Raw genomic sequence first — 15,737 nt, forward strand, 5'->3', positions numbered from 1 at the left:
CCTAGGAATGCAAATGGGGTACAGAACTGGGCCGGCATACTGTGAAAAGTGACAGGACTTGTACTTGCTTTCTTACATATTTGCCTTCCCTTCTGTGCTAATGCTGTGAATTAGTATTATCAGTCCTTGAGTCCTGATCTCATCCTGTATTGCTATGCTTGTTTCACAGTGTCATGAAAAGAAGTGCTGCCTTTCTAACCATGTAGATTAACATCCCTCTAAAATACAAAAATAAATTCCTTCGGGACAAAAGGTGGAAAACTACCTGTATTTCTTAAAGGGCTCGTACTATTGTTGATACTTGTGAGGTCTGAAATTGTCTTCCAGATGAAGACAGTTTGTAATGCTTGCTCTTCCTTGTGTTGTGCGCTTTAGGTACAAACCCTTGTGCAGAGGATAATGGCGGTTGCAGCCATCTTTGTCTGTACAGACCTCAAGGCCTTCGCTGCGCATGTCCCATAGGCTTGGAGCTCATCAACGATATGAAGACCTGCATTGTCCCTGAAGCTTTCCTGCTGTTTTCTCGGAGAGCAGATATTAGGCGAATCTCTTTAGAAACCAACAACAACAATGTTGCTATTCCACTTACTGGAGTTAAGGAAGCTTCCGCTCTGGATTTTGATGTGACAGACAATCGAATTTATTGGACTGACATTTCATTGAAGGTAGAGACAGAAGATCTTCTGAATTGGCTACTAATTTGCTACAAGATTTCTGAAATAGATAAGGATGGATTGACAAATATGTTTCACAAAATTCAAGGGATAGTTAGGAGAGCTGGTTCTTACTAGGAAAGCGTTCCCTCATATAATCATTTAAATCTAATGTGCACGTTTCATATAAAGGATAAGTTTGCAGAAATGAAGTTTTATGGCAGACAGCTGAGATGAGTACCAAACAGCAGGAGGTCTTGGGGATTAAAGGTTTTTTGTCAAATGCATAGATTGCTCTGAAAGTAATGCCTCCTATTTATTTCCATTGAAACTACAATTGATACAAAGACCACACTCTTCGATAGAGCAAACTTTCTGCTACAAAACACTGTCTTGCAACGTAGTCTCCACCATTAGCTATTTGTTTTCACTGATAATGACTAAGAGCCTGCTGCTAGGCATAAAAATATGCACCAGCAGAAGTAACTCGCTATTACCAGAGCTGAAACACTCAACACCACGCTGTGCTAACATTCACTATTTGGTTTCCAGGAACATCCAGCAAGCATGCCATTTTTCTTCACAGAGTTCAGTGACACACCTTTGCTTCATATGCATTTTCTTCATGTCAGATGCCAGTTTTTCAGACTGTTTGTCTGCTGCCATCTGTCACACAACAACAAAACATAAGAGAATATTGGTGGGAAGATTCAGCCTCTTCTGCCACGTTACCAACGTCTGCCCCTGATATCAGAGGACAACATAATAAAATAGGAAGCATTACTTTTGGAGCTGCCCTCATATATTTAATGGGAGGAGGTCCTGTTTTGAGTCAGAAAGTGAAAATAGGTCTTACCTGCTTATTAACTCACATACCTACTGCACATGAAACATGTTACAAGCTTAGTAAATCAAGGCTAGGATCTAGACCAACAAATCAAAAAAAGGTTGAGGGTAGCTGTTTAAATGTGGTGGCTAATGGAGTGACAGAAGTCAGTGTATTATCTGTCTGCTATCTCTAGTTTTATAAAGTCTAGTTATTTACGTTGTTTTTCAAGGTTGTAGATGTAGTCAGAACTGTAAGCAGCAAAAGTCTTTTTTTTTTTTAATGAAAGTAAGTTTTTCACACTTGGATTGAGACCCATGCAAATGATATCTTGTGGGTCTTTACAACAGAAGAATCATAAAAGCTAAAAGCCATAGTGCTTAAACTAGTTTGAGAGAGAAAACTTGGCTGAACTATTCAGGTATGGTATTCATTTAGAGTGTGTTTGAAATGAAAGTAAAACCAAGGTCCCAAGTTATTTTTTATAGGTGATAAAAGTGAAAACTGAGAAACATTTCCCTAATGTGTGCAGTCACAAACTGTACAATTAGCATATAGCATCTGAACTTATAAGTAAACCAAAAATCAAACTTTTTCTTAACTTCTGGTGTGTTAGAAGTATAAGAAGTGTGCGCACACAGGAATACAAAGGATAAAAAAAATGGGAGTCTGTGTTTGCAAAGTGTGGTTATATACTGTACTAACATTATTCCTTTACTTTCAGGCTTATACTTGGTCGTAGTAAATTATGGAAGGCCTAAACTCCTAAACATAATTCTGGCTTTATTTGCTGTTGTAGGCTGATCGATTATGGTGAAAATTATAAGAAATCTTTTGAGTAAAAGACCAGAAGAAATCATGCTTTAGTGAAATTAAATTAAACCATCAGTACTAAAGCATTTACACTGCCAAGCTAGTCAGCCATTATCTTGTTTTCTTCTGTTTGCTATTCTGTCCTGAACTTTCTCATTAGGCTGCTTTAAGTATTGTTCTGTGCTGTAACATTGGTGCTTTTGTATTCTCCTGGGAGAGCCAAAATATTTCCCCCCTCAAAGCTGGCGCTAAGTTAAGGTCACTTTGGCGTGTAGACTGCTTAATTGATCTATACTAGTTTTCCCATTTATTTCCCCAGTGGATCGCTATTGTAATTGATACAGAATACTTTCATAGAGTATAGTAAATCTTTACTTCTGAATAGCAGCATTGTTTGCCTTGCAAATAAGTAGCATATTGTGTTGATCCTCTTTCCTATGAGATGCCTAAGATCTGAAAAGGTTTAAAATGCAACAAAGAGAACAACCAGCCCAGTGACAGACTGGTAAAATTTCTAATTTGCCTGTGTATCTTTACATCCCCAAAGACCATCAGCAGGGCGTTTATGAATGGCAGCGCGCTGGAACATGTTGTAGAGTTTGGCTTGGATTACCCTGAAGGCATGGCTGTAGATTGGCTGGGGAAAAACTTGTATTGGGCTGATACTGGAACAAATCGCATTGAAGTGTCAAAGTTGGATGGCCAGCATCGCCAAGTATTGGTGTGGAAAGATCTTGACAGTCCCCGGGCACTGGCATTGGATCCTGCAGAGGGGTAACTTGTTAATTTAATTTATGTTTATGAACATTGAAAAACAGCATCCGAACACTTCCTCTAAGGCATGATAGTTAGGCATTGCATATAAATCCTAAGAGAATTGAGCTGAGGAATGTAACCTGGTAATTTAAAGTATGAGAGCTGAAGGAGTATGTTCTTAATGTCCTGAATAGTCATTAAGAATATTACACAAAAATCAGGGAAGCTCATTAAAAAGGGATTTATATTTAGTTTTTTAATTAACCACAGAATCAAAGTAGACTTAGGTTTATGGAACTCATTAACTAGAAAAGGGCTGTAGTGTTGAAAAGAAAATATTTGTCCTTTTTAAAAATGAGGATCCTTTTAAATTTTAGTTTTTTGTTTTTTTACAAGTTAAGATCCAAAAAAGGTTCGAAGGGGTTTAACTTGACGGTAAACAAGTGAAACTTAAAGTCTGAGAATAAGGAAAGAATTTGCTTCTTCAGATAAGGGATCCTTTTTTGTCAATATGGCCAAGAGAAGCAAAGGTAGATAAAAAGTACATACAATTATATACCTGCCTTTCATTGAAGTGAAGACTTCCTGTGAAGAAATTTCTCAGTTGTATTTAAGTATAACAGTAAAAGTGAGGCAATAAACCAGGGGAGGAGGAGGAGGGGAAGGAGCAAGGCAAGGCAAAATTATTTAGCTTCTGAAATAAGAATTCTACCATAAAATGCTCATTTGACATTAACTAATTACCACAAATCCTTTTTGAGATTATACCAGCGTTGTATTATTCTTATTTCACAAATGAGGGAACTTATTTTTGACATTATTTTACTAATGAAGGAATTCCATTTTCAGGTGCTGTCAATTTGTCTTTTTTTAGTGACACTGTCAGAATTATAGCGATACAGAAAACTCAGTACCCTGCAAACATATCCCTCCTGCTTAATTTTAACAAAGTAGTAGCAACTGTCTTCATGCTTAGTTGAACCAGGTTCTGCAGTTACCTCAGCAGGATACAGAGATGAGATTCAGCCCCAGTATGCCATAGGCTGCCTTAACTGGATGTCAGAGATCATCCAAAGCTGGATTGCTAGGTCTGGTTACTTGGTACAAGGGTTTACTACAGTTGATTCAGTTTCTTAGAAAACACTGCTCTCAGCATAGAATTAGTAGTATAATTCATTGATTTGTCTTTTCACCACAGTCAGTACAATTTATTTTAATTTTAGACCAGTGTCTTCTCTTGTTCTTGAGCCCAGCTATGTAATTGTAGTTTATATAGAAGTTTTCTTGGCATTGCTACAGTGGAGGTAATTCTGACAAACGAGTTCACGCTGTCCACAACTTGCAAAGTTTTTAAATATTAGCAAGGAAAGTGTGTAAGTATTCCTGGTGTCATGAGAACGTACTTGACAGTCAGTGTCAAAGTAACATTTCCCACTGTTTATTGGTTTAAATTAAAATAATTTCACAGATGCTTATTACTAAGGGCATTAAAGATGTTAAGACTGACTAGTTACGCCTCATTTTAAAAGTGATATTGGCTTTACATTTTGGAAGATGTGACTAACTGCCTGATGCCAGATGTTGAATATACAGCCCTTTCTACTGTTCAGTGAACAAAGAAAGCGTCAACACACATAAGCCTGTGCTTCTGCCAAATGACATAAATTGGCGTGTGAATACATAGCTACACTGTGTTGTTTGAGTCTGCATTCAGCAGAAATGCAGCAAAATCCTAACCTAATCTTTTAGATTTTGCATGCATCCTTGTACGATTGGTTTTCTGTGGCGAGGCCAGACTCTTTTCAGCAGTGTGTGGAGACAGGACAAGGGGAAACAGACAGAAACTGCAGCACAGGAGGTTCTGCACAAATGTGCACAAGAACTTCTTTACGGTGAGGGTGATGGAGCAGTGGCACAGCTGCACAGGGGGGTTGTGGAGTCTCCTTCTCTGGAGATATTCAAGACCCGCCTGGACGCCTACCTGTGCCACCTGATGTAGGGAACCTGCTTTGGCAGGGGGGTTGGACTCAATGATCTCTAGAGGTCCCTTCCAACCACTACGATTCTGTGATTCTATGAGACTGTTAAATAGCTGATTGACTTAGTTGTGAGCAGATGAGCTCATTAACAGAAGTACCATGCATTTCTTCCTTTTTTAAATTCCTGTGTGTGATATACAAGGGGATAAAAAGAGAAGGTGAGTGCTATGGAAAGCTTGGCATTAAATAAGCCGATAAAGATAGATGAACATGCCCAAGTGCCAGCCTTTTGCCTCCTAACTGATATGCATGAATTAGTTAAAACTGAACTATTTTCATGCAAACCTTGCTGGTGAAAATTCATCTCCAAGTGGAAAAAATAATGCTGGAAGCATTTTGAGAGAACCTGACTAATTTCCTTGTTTGTATTTTGAAAAAAATGTTTAGTGTAGTGGGGCCTATTAAATACTCAGATTTACAAGTCATGTTTTCTTTTACTCTTTCTAAGGATTTTTGTTTAGTTTGGTCTCTTCCCTTGAGATGTTGGATTTTTTTTGTTAAACACTGCTGTTTTTTTTTTTTTTTCTTGGCATTTCAATCAGGTTTATGTACTGGACTGAATGGGGAGGTAAACCAAAGATTGATAGAGCTTCTATGGATGGCAGTGAGAGGACTACTCTGGTACCAAATGTGGGACGTGCCAACGGCCTAACTATTGATTATGCTAAAAGACGACTGTACTGGACAGACCTCGATACCAACCTGATAGAATCCTCCAACATGCTAGGTGAGCTCCAGAGACCTGGACAGCCTCACAGGGATGCTGTTTTTCTTTTACACCTCCCCATGACAATTTTTTGCTTGATAAATGTCTTAAGACAAAAATAGATTTTCCCAAACCCACACATCTTCAGTATTTACTTCTAAAATTAATGCATACACAACAAAATAGTTAGTGGTGCTTCTGTATCCTTGAAAGTAATACAGTTGCTCACAATGTTTAAATTGTACGAACTGTATGTTTTTTCAGTTATATAACATATGTAGGACAAAGCTGTCAACTTTGTGTTTTGGAGTCTTGTTTTTCTGCTCTGAGGAATGTTGTCAAATACATACCAAACACTTAATCATCTGTAGAAAGTCAGAGAAAAAGTTAAGATAACTTAAGTAATTCAATACAATTTGTTTTTTAATCTTTGTTGGTATCCCCAGGGTTTAGTATTTTTTTCCTAAAATCCTGCACGCTAGAGTGTTCCTAGGTAGTACAGGGTGTTCTTTCTCATACGAGGGGTCTGTGTAATTGTTTTTTAAACTGTTTCTTGTAGCTAAAAGGAGGTGGAATATTTTATTCTTTCATTATCCCAGGGTACTCTACTATGGACCCACATCCTATCAGTTTTGCCCATATCATGTTTTTAACACCTGCATCCATGGGAGCAGACTGCTTTGTGTATCAGATTAATCTGATTATTTTTATCACTAACCATTACTTAAGGTTTAGGGAATTTGTCTACTTTAAATAGTATGGTAGCAACAGTGGGACAAAGCTAGAAAAAAATCAAAACAGGGAAATACATCACTAGGAATTACATGTAATATAAATGCGTTCCTTCAACCTTTCATGAATTTTGGTGTGCTGTTGAGGTTGAATTAGTGCTCCCCAGTGTACTGTGGAACTGGACATAGAATTTCACCTTTCCTGTGGCTAATTACAGCAAAATGCAGGACTGTACATCCTCTGTGTAGAGGGAATGACTTCCTGTTAATAGTCTCCCATTCATTTTCTGTGACTATATAACAGGAGACTCTGTGGTAATAAAATGGTTGAAATCAGTGTGGTGGAAATCTTGCCACCCAATACCCTATTTCTTAAGGTCTCAGTCTTCCTACAGTGAACACTATTAACTATTTGTTACCTTGAGTTTCTGAGTGTTCTTAATACAATGTAGAATTGTACTGAGCTCATAACAGTTCTGTCTCTGTAAGCAGTGGGCAGAGAGATACAAGTGTGGTGCCAGAGACGTTGAAGTGGGAGTACAGTGCTGCCTTCAGTGGGATGCTGTTCGTTTTAGGGAGGAGGGAAAGGATAGATTCTTTCTGAGAGCCCTGGTAGTTTTTAAGACTGAAACTTATTTCTTTAGTAGAACGTATTCTGTTCTGTGAATTACAAGCAGGATTAGCACATTTCTGTGATAGAGGCTCTGAGACTTCAGTATGGCCTTTTGAATACTGTATATTGCTTTATAATTTACTTTTATAACAATGGAGTAGTAACTATGTTTTAACCTTTCTGTGCACATGACGTGTCTAAAGCTTTAACTATCATCCATTTTGTTTCAAAATAATAATGCTTTTTTTCCTCTCTTCATTTTTGTAAACAGGCCTTGATCGTGAGATTATAGCTGATGACTTGCCTCACCCATTCGGCTTGACTCAGTATCAGGATTACATTTACTGGACAGACTGGAGCCGGCGTAGCATTGAACGAGCCAACAAGACAAGTGGCCAGAACAGAACTATCATCCAAGGGCATTTGGATTATGTTATGGATATCCTGGTCTTCCATTCCTCCAGGCAGGCAGGCTGGAATGAGTGTGCATCTAGTAACGGCCATTGCTCTCATCTCTGCTTAGCAGTCCCTGTTGGTGGCTTTGTCTGTGGGTGCCCAGCTCACTACTCTCTGAACTCTGACAACAGGACTTGCAGTGGTAAGCCATGATGAACGAAAATGAAATACAGTGGCAGATGTGTTTACTAATGGATACAAGCATGGTACTTGCAGGAAAGAAGAGTTTTACTTTCAGGTGAAATGATCAAGCTAGCCTACATGATAGGCCAAAGTTAAGTCTAGTTTCTAATAGCAGTTGTGTATTCGAAAAAGTTTTTATTCCCCCTCTACCTTTATACAGAGCAGAGTATATGACTGGATAAAGCTGGCAATAAAAGTATGCATTTTTTAAGTATAATTTTTTAATACTGAAATCCTTCTGAATTGAGAGGATAGGGAAAAAACTTAAAAGGAAAAAGAAAATGTAGGCACACACCAGTGTCTCAGTAAAAAAGAGAAAAATGGCTCAAGTGAAACTTTTCAGTGACTCAGTAAACTAAATTTGTGTAAGTGGGAAAGCTAGACATGCTTTTGTTTTCATAACTGTCTGTCAGACCTTATCAAGTGCTTACCTGCTTTTTTATTTTTCTTTTTTTCTTTCTAATCTTGTCTGTTATTAAAAATGTGTGGTAGTTTGGTGTGTGTACTCTGGACTTTGCATAGCCTTAATGTGGGTTAGGATTTAATTCTGTAGCACTTCTGTTTGCTGGTTGATGAGATGCGGTGGTGGGTCACTCATACCCCCAGAAGTGAGTTCCTTCCCTGATGAGGAGAGGCTCAGCCCCAGTCCCGGTGCAGCACATCACATTTCTCATCTCAGTGCAGCCATGTCCCATTTTTCTTCATTGTTGTGCTGAATATGAGCCACAAGGCCCCTCAGGCTGAGCGTAATTAGTTTCTAACCAAATAATTTATCCATCTCTCAATAACTGGCTGCCAAGTGAAGCACTCACTATTTTGGCCGGCATGCTGGATGGCTAATTTCCACTGATGTCATTCAGATTAGTTAGTGGGTTAAGAGATTCGTGGTACAGAGAGACAGATTGTATCTCGTCTGCGTTATGCCTGAGTAGAGAGATCCAACTGATGTTTTAAAGCCAAAAGCAAGGAAGCCTGTTCCATGAATGCCACCTCATAAATTTTTTGGAAAATCATGCTCCTTTCCTTCTCCTAGAGAAGCCTGCTTTATCCCCCAGTGTGTTCTACGCTCCTTCTTTCCTTTTCAGTTACAAGAGGTGCTTGCCTGACAGCTGGATTTTTGTACTTGAGCATTCTCTCATCTTCTTTCAAGTTAGAAGCACTGCTGACATCATTCCGGTAGTTGTTGTGATGTTATAGGTGGAAGAATTAGACTACCAGTGGAAAATAAATAGCAAAATATTTTCTTGTGAAAGCTCTCTCAATGTGAAAAAAGTAGGAAAGGAAGAAAGAAAATAAAGGAAATAGTTGTGAACAAACAGAACTGTCTCCCTGCAGAATAGCTCAGTCTTTCATAATGTATTAGGAGTACTCCTATTGCCAGGTTCAAATCTGGTAACTTTCCAGCTTCTCATTTGTAGGTAATTGAAGTCTTAGGCTTCTCTGCTTATAATTTAATTTTACTCTTGGCCATTATAATTGGAGCATGAATCCTTTTAACTTTCCCTTGACTGTTTTACTTGCTTACATATTCCTGAACATTATTATTATTATCCCTAGCTCTGTCTAGAGGCAGTCCCTCCATTCTGGATCACCCTGTTCATGTGTGCATAGATTCTTTTAATTATGGGAAGGACACTCTTAGCTCATTAGATATGGTATCTCATCACAGAATTGTAGGGGTTGGAAGGGACCTAGAGATCATCAAGTCCAACCCCCCTGCTAAAGCAGGCTCTCTAGACCAGGTTGCACAGATAGGCGTCCACGCAGGTCTTGAACGCAGACCTACTGTGTGCTGTGAAGTTTGAATGCGGCATTACGCAAGAGATATGCTCATTGCACTCCATTTGCCTTCCAAAAATATAGTTAAATTATGTCACAATTGGGAGGGAAAATGATGAAAACTGGAGAGTAATTCTGAAATGGTTACTGCTTCAGGGATGTGGGGGCTCAAGGAGGAGAGTTTACTGTTAGTCTTTATAATGAGTCAATATAAAGTTGGAAGCTGGACATTCTTAGACAGTGGGAGGAACACTGGGGAAAAAAATAGAAGATATTAGGTTCTTATGATGGTACACTTGCCTGTACTGTTTTATCTTAAGCTTTTTTTCCTTAGCATTAATCTCTTAGCTGCTTGATGAGAGTCGTGATGTCTTCTCAATCTACTATTTTGCTCTACACATTCAGTATGAAGTTTTGTTTGCTTTTTGTGTATTTTATTCTACAGTTTACAGCTAAGAGGAAAAAGGCTTAAATTATTGCAGAAACATTGGAGGAGAAAGACAAATTTTTCAGAATGCAAAAATACCTTGTAATTAGGTCTAGTTATTGTAGGAAGTTAGGATTAAGTGTTAGTTACCAAGGAAACTTTCCCATGCACTCTTTTATTTATTTATTTTTTTTTCACGGTAGCAGATAAGTGTATATGCCTAAAATAACAAAGAAAAGTTATGATGTTCTCTGGAAGGCTTTTGCTTACCTTTCCTTGCCAAGGTATTGCCTTACCTGTTTTACAGGCAAGATTGAATGAGCAGTATCCCACTGCTAATCTCTCCACTCTTGTGCTGTAACAAATTATACAGATTTCTGTATAAGGATGCTGCAAGCTATATTTCTGGCTGCTGGCTCTTGTGCTGTCTTGCATAGCAGTGGTTCCAGGTAGACCATTGTTGAAAAGAGCGCTATGTAAAAGGGGAGATGTTTTAACTACATCTACATGTTTCTGACCCAGTTATGTAATAAAAGGATAATTTATTTTTGATAGTAATAAATGGCTATGCCTTAGATGCTTACTGCTAGATACAGCTGTTAAACTAAAGAGGATGAGTACTGATGTTTGGTGGTATTTATAAGAATAAGTGTCATCTATCCTAGAAATTTTTGCTAGGCATCTGGAATGCCAGAGCAGAGCCTTTCCTTCAAAAACCCAACCTGCACACAGGCTATGAATTGTTTGTTGTTCCATTCTGGTGCTGATAGTAAGGGTTTGTACTAACAAGATTGGGTCATCAAAAGGCAATCTCAGATCTCTCTGACCTCTAAATAAGGAGCTGTTTCCGGGTTTTACTCAGCTTCCTCTGCATATAGAAGCATACCTAGCAAAAAGTTTACGTTCAAAATAGTAGAGCTGTGTTTTCCTGGAATCCCTTTAGAAAGAAAACTATCACTTCCTTGAGAAGGCATAGCTGACCATTATTGAGGTAATTTTGACAGAAATCTTCACATTTACTAGTCTTGCAACTTACAAAATTATCTTTGCTAGTCACATCTACATTCAGATTTTCATAGTAGAGATTACTTAAAAGGCTTTTCAAACTAGTTAGGGTTTGTTTTTTTTGTGTTGTGTTTTGGATATGATTGGGTAGTTTGGGTTTTCATTTGGTTTTGGTTTTGTTTGTTTTCAAAGGAGGAAAAGAGGAATGAAATCTTTGACACTGTATTTTTTAAAGTAATTTTTATTGTGCATAAAAATATTCAACATCATTGCTGTGTGTAACTCTTTCCTTCTTTTATTTTTTTTTAACCCATCAAGCTCCTACAACCTTTCTTTTGTTCAGTCAGAAGAATGCAATTAATCGCATGGTGATAGATGAGCAGCAGAGTCCAGATATCATACTTCCTATCCATAGTCTCCGAAACGTTCGAGCTATCGATTATGACCCACTGGATAAGCAATTGTATTGGATTGATTCACGGCAGAACATCATTCGGAAGGCACAGGAAGATGGCAGCCAGGTATCCTGTGGGCAGTGGAATTTCTAAAAGATGCTCTGTACCCAAAAATGTATGGTAATACATAAACAATTTACATCTACAGATTTCTTATAGGTTGCCAGCTGGCACTTAGCAAAACAAGTGGCATCTGGAGTTTCTGGAGTCTTTAGTCAGTAAACTGGGAGATGCAGCAGGAAATGAAACATGGAAAATTGATGTTGGCCTAAAGATACTCTGGTCCTTAGTGCAGTATTTGTTCAGCTGTCTTTTGGCTGGGGGCAGTTGGTCACTCCTGTGTGAGGGTCATGAGGCATAGAAGAGAAGATTCTTGGTAGAAAATGAGCACATCAAGAGGGTGACAGAAGAGGTACAAATGAGAAGGGCACAGAAACATCGACTCCTAAATAAAGAGGCTGGGTCTGTCAGCATATGGCTGTGTTTAAAGTCTCCTAGGTTCTTATGGGAATAGGAGGAGAGCTGTTGTCAACCACAGAGGCACTATCTGGGAAGGTTGAAACTCAAGGCCTATAAGAGATGTAGCAGGCCAGCAGCTTTAGCAGGATAAACAAATACAGGACTTTAGGACAGGATGCTAGCTGGTATCTTTTCTGTCTCTTAGCAATTTCCTTCCGGTTTATGGTTCATCCTTATATCTCTCAAGTGTGGTAGCAGTGATGGTGGAGTAGAGTGAAACAGGAATTTCAAGGACTGTCTGGCCTCACTTTGCCAGTATTTTTTATCTGCTTAGCTGCAGCTTTGGGAATTAGACATGATGCAAGTGTTCCTGTTGTAGTGTGTCATACATTCTGGATTTAGGTCTGTCTGCACTAAACTTTGGGTTGTCAAGAAAGGGGAGGAGGCAGGGAAGTTCAACCTCAACATAGAGGCTATTTGGACTTGTTGGTTAAATTTGCTGAGTCTTGTGTGTTGCAACCACTTGATTGCCATTAAAACAAACTGTCAGGAGTGACTAAATCTAATCAGAAGTGTTAATGGGACAACTGGTCCTGTGTGTCTCCTACTTTATGATAATATTTTGGTGGCCTTTCTTCTTCTTGGCAATATTTTGATGTAGTAAATCCATAGGAGATATAATGGCCTGCATTGAATCTGTTTAAGTGTTCTTCTGTGGGTTGTTTTTCTCTCCTTTTTAGAGTCTCACTGTTGTGACAAGTCCAGTTCCCAATCAGAACCTAGACATGCAGCCTTATGACCTGAGCATTGACATCTACAGCCGCTATATATACTGGACCTGTGAAGCTACTAATGTCATCAATGTGACACGCCTGGATGGGAGACCAATGGGAGTAGTGCTCAAAGGAGACCAAGACAGACCCAGGGCCATTGTGGTGAATCCAGAGAAAGGGTAAGTAACAGAAATAGTGATATGGCAAAATTCAAGCTGAAGGTTTCAAGAATCAAACTGTTTTCTTGCTGCTGTTTTCTGGTTATCTGAATAAAAGCAATTGTAACATTTGTTAAAATGTCTTGGTCATATAGCAAAAGTACGAAAAGGTCGAGTAAACTGTTTTCCTCTAATGATTCCTATTCCAGATACATGTATTTCACCAACCTGCAGGAAAGGTCTCCTAAAATTGAGAGAGCAGCATTGGATGGAACTGAACGAGAAGTCCTTTTTTTTGGTGGTTTAAGCAAGCCCATAGCCTTAGCTATTGACAGCCAGCTAGGCAAGTTGTTCTGGGCTGATTCAGACCTGCGGAGAATTGAAAGCAGTGACCTTTCAGGTAGAGTAGCACTTTAATTCAGTGATTCATTTGTGTGGGGTGGGTGTGGGGGAATGTAGAGAAAGGTGTTGGCTTTTCCTTCCTGCTATAGACAGTCTGTACTGTGATTCTAATTGCTCCCTAAATTCTCAGCCAGGGAATGCGCGTGATTCATTCAACATGCCTTTACAGTCTTGTGCCTCTATCTATGTTTTGCATTGTTAATTGCTACACTTGCTATTTACTTCAGTTTCTCACTGCAAGACCTTTGTGTGGTTTCACAAAGTTAACTCACAAATAAATTGCAGCAGTTTGGGAAAGGGGAGGGGAGAAGTGTTGTTTTTATAGGCATTGGTTTTGGTGCAGTTATCTGTAAATCAGGAGTTTCTTGTTAATGGAGAAGTCTTTCCTGCAGAGTTCAAGCAGCAGGTGTGAGGATCAATTATCTGTCTGTTATTTAGGGGCATAATGTGAGAAGAGTAAAGTGAGATTTAATGCTTTCTTGTTCTCAAAAGGCAAAAAAAGTCCTTCCACACATATCTTCCTCACATATAATTCTCTCTGCCTGTTTCTTAATGTTGGTTATGCTGCTTGTCTGCGGTAAGTTGATTTAGCTCTCTTTCCTATGTAAACAAAGCTATCAGCTAACAAGAGTATAGAAAAGGAGAAATAGATAACAGATTTCTGTTGATATGGAAAACTGAGTTGGTCCAGGAAGCAACCAGAACTGGAGCAAGAGAAGAGGCAAAATTGTGCAGTTAGATTAGGTGAGAGAGACACAGGCATCTATTTACTGGTTGGATGCAGCTAGTTGCTGGATTATCTCAACTGTCTTTTGTGACTCAGGTTCATTGTGATACGAGTTGCCTTGAATGGTGCTGAACACATACCTACCCATCTCTTTATTACATGTTGAGGTATAAACCCCCTCATACTGTTGCCTGTGGGCATCAGCAGCAGAATGTCTCCTTCCCCTGGAGTAGGTCCAGCCCTGGTCTGAGTAGCACACTTTAGCTGAGTGCTATTCAGCTATTGCTGGATGCATAAGGAAGTAAGGATGTATTTTGCAATCTGAAACTGAAAAGTTAGCAAGACCATGGTAGTTTAGAGTATTCCACGGATCATGTGATACTTTCATTCAAAGTGGAGGCATACAATTCCATTGACACCAGTGTGATTTTCAGCCTTTTATTAAACTGCAAGAATAAGCTTTGTTTTGGAAATTGTTTCAGGATTTCATGTTTGTTGGCTTAGCAAGACATTACTTTTTTTTTCCAATGATTTTCATGACATGTCACTGGAAGGTTCAAGATCACTTATGAACTGTAATACACTGATTGTTTACTATTTTAAAATACAAGACATAAACTGACTTAGTGAACTGTTTAAAAAAAAGTAATCACAGAATCATAGAATGGCGGAGTTTGAAAAATAATTCATCTTGTCCCACCTCTGCCCAGAGCAGGTTGCCTAGGCCTACATCCAGGTGGCTTTTGAACATCTCAAAGGAGGACATTCCACAGCCTCTGGGCTGCTTTCCAGCTGGGTACCCCCAGCATATTCTAGTGTATGGGATTGTTCCTAGTCAGGTCCAGGACTTTATACTCCATTTTAAACTTCATGATGTTCCTGTCAGTCCATTTCTCCACCTTCCCATTCTCTCTGGATGACAGCACGACCATCTGGTGTAGTTCATAAGTTCATAAGGTTGGAAAGGACCTATAAGATCATCTAGTCCAACCATCCTCCTATCACTATCTCTACCCAACTACTAAATTAAGTCCTTTAGCACCTCATCTAAACGCTTCTTGAACAGCGCTAGGGATGGTGCCTCAACCACCTCCCTAGGCAGGCCATTCCAGTGCCTGACCACTCTTTCAGAGAAGAAATGCTTCCTCAGGTCTAATCTAAATCTTCCCCGGCGCAACTTGTGGCCATTCCCTCTCGTCCTGTCATTACTTATCAGGGAGAAGAGGCCTAAAGGTGTATCAGCCGCTTCCCCCATGTTTGTTTTGTTTTAAGATCACTGTTGGATTACTGATGTCATGAAGTAAGAGCTCCCCATATTGATGAATATGAAGGAAAATCTTTCCAAAACCCTGCTTGTCTTTTGGCATTTGCACCACAAATGGTTTGCTATAATCACCACGATAAATTGTTAGGAATACTGACTAATAGGGTCTTTGGACTGGCAAAGTAATTTTTTACGTGTGTTATCTTCTTTAAAATGCACACAATGTCCTGTCTGTTGGCTCTGTAGATGCCAGTACACGTAAAGGAGAAGTAGAATGCCCCTTATGTGATACAGTCTTTCTTTTGCTTACTGTTCTCCAGGCATGCAGTTAGGTCTCAGTAGTGCTGCCCAAATCAGAGATCCTACTGAAGCTAACCAGGTTCCTCACATGGTTAAGTGTTGTTTACAAAGAATGACTGAAATCACAGTTCCTGACCATGGAAACTATTTGGAAATTAGTTTTTCTATTTCAGAATAATATGTGTGATTTGGAAATGTCTAATGATTCTGGA

At 39.1% G+C, this 15,737-nt stretch overlaps 1 protein-coding gene across 2 annotated transcripts in view; it reads left to right on the forward strand.

Moving 5' to 3' along the window:
- The window catches only part of LRP6 (LDL receptor related protein 6), a 121,402-nt gene that overhangs the window by 92,118 nt on the left and 13,547 nt on the right, over positions 1–15,737 (forward strand). For both annotated transcript variants that reach the window (XM_065742310.1, XM_065742311.1), the window contains 7 exons: positions 376–665; positions 2,840–3,066; positions 5,630–5,814; positions 7,409–7,735; positions 11,306–11,508; positions 12,642–12,853; positions 13,042–13,232. In XM_065742310.1, coding sequence (XP_065598382.1) covers positions 376–665; positions 2,840–3,066; positions 5,630–5,814; positions 7,409–7,735; positions 11,306–11,508; positions 12,642–12,853; positions 13,042–13,232 — 1,635 coding nt within the window. The remainder of the gene's footprint in view (positions 1–375; positions 666–2,839; positions 3,067–5,629; positions 5,815–7,408; positions 7,736–11,305; positions 11,509–12,641; positions 12,854–13,041; positions 13,233–15,737) is intronic.

This window comes from Cyrtonyx montezumae, unplaced genomic scaffold, assembly GCF_038088225.1.
Source record: "Cyrtonyx montezumae isolate F1298 unplaced genomic scaffold, pur_monq_1.0 scaffold_3, whole genome shotgun sequence".
Taxonomy (NCBI): Eukaryota; Metazoa; Chordata; class Aves; order Galliformes; family Odontophoridae; genus Cyrtonyx; species Cyrtonyx montezumae.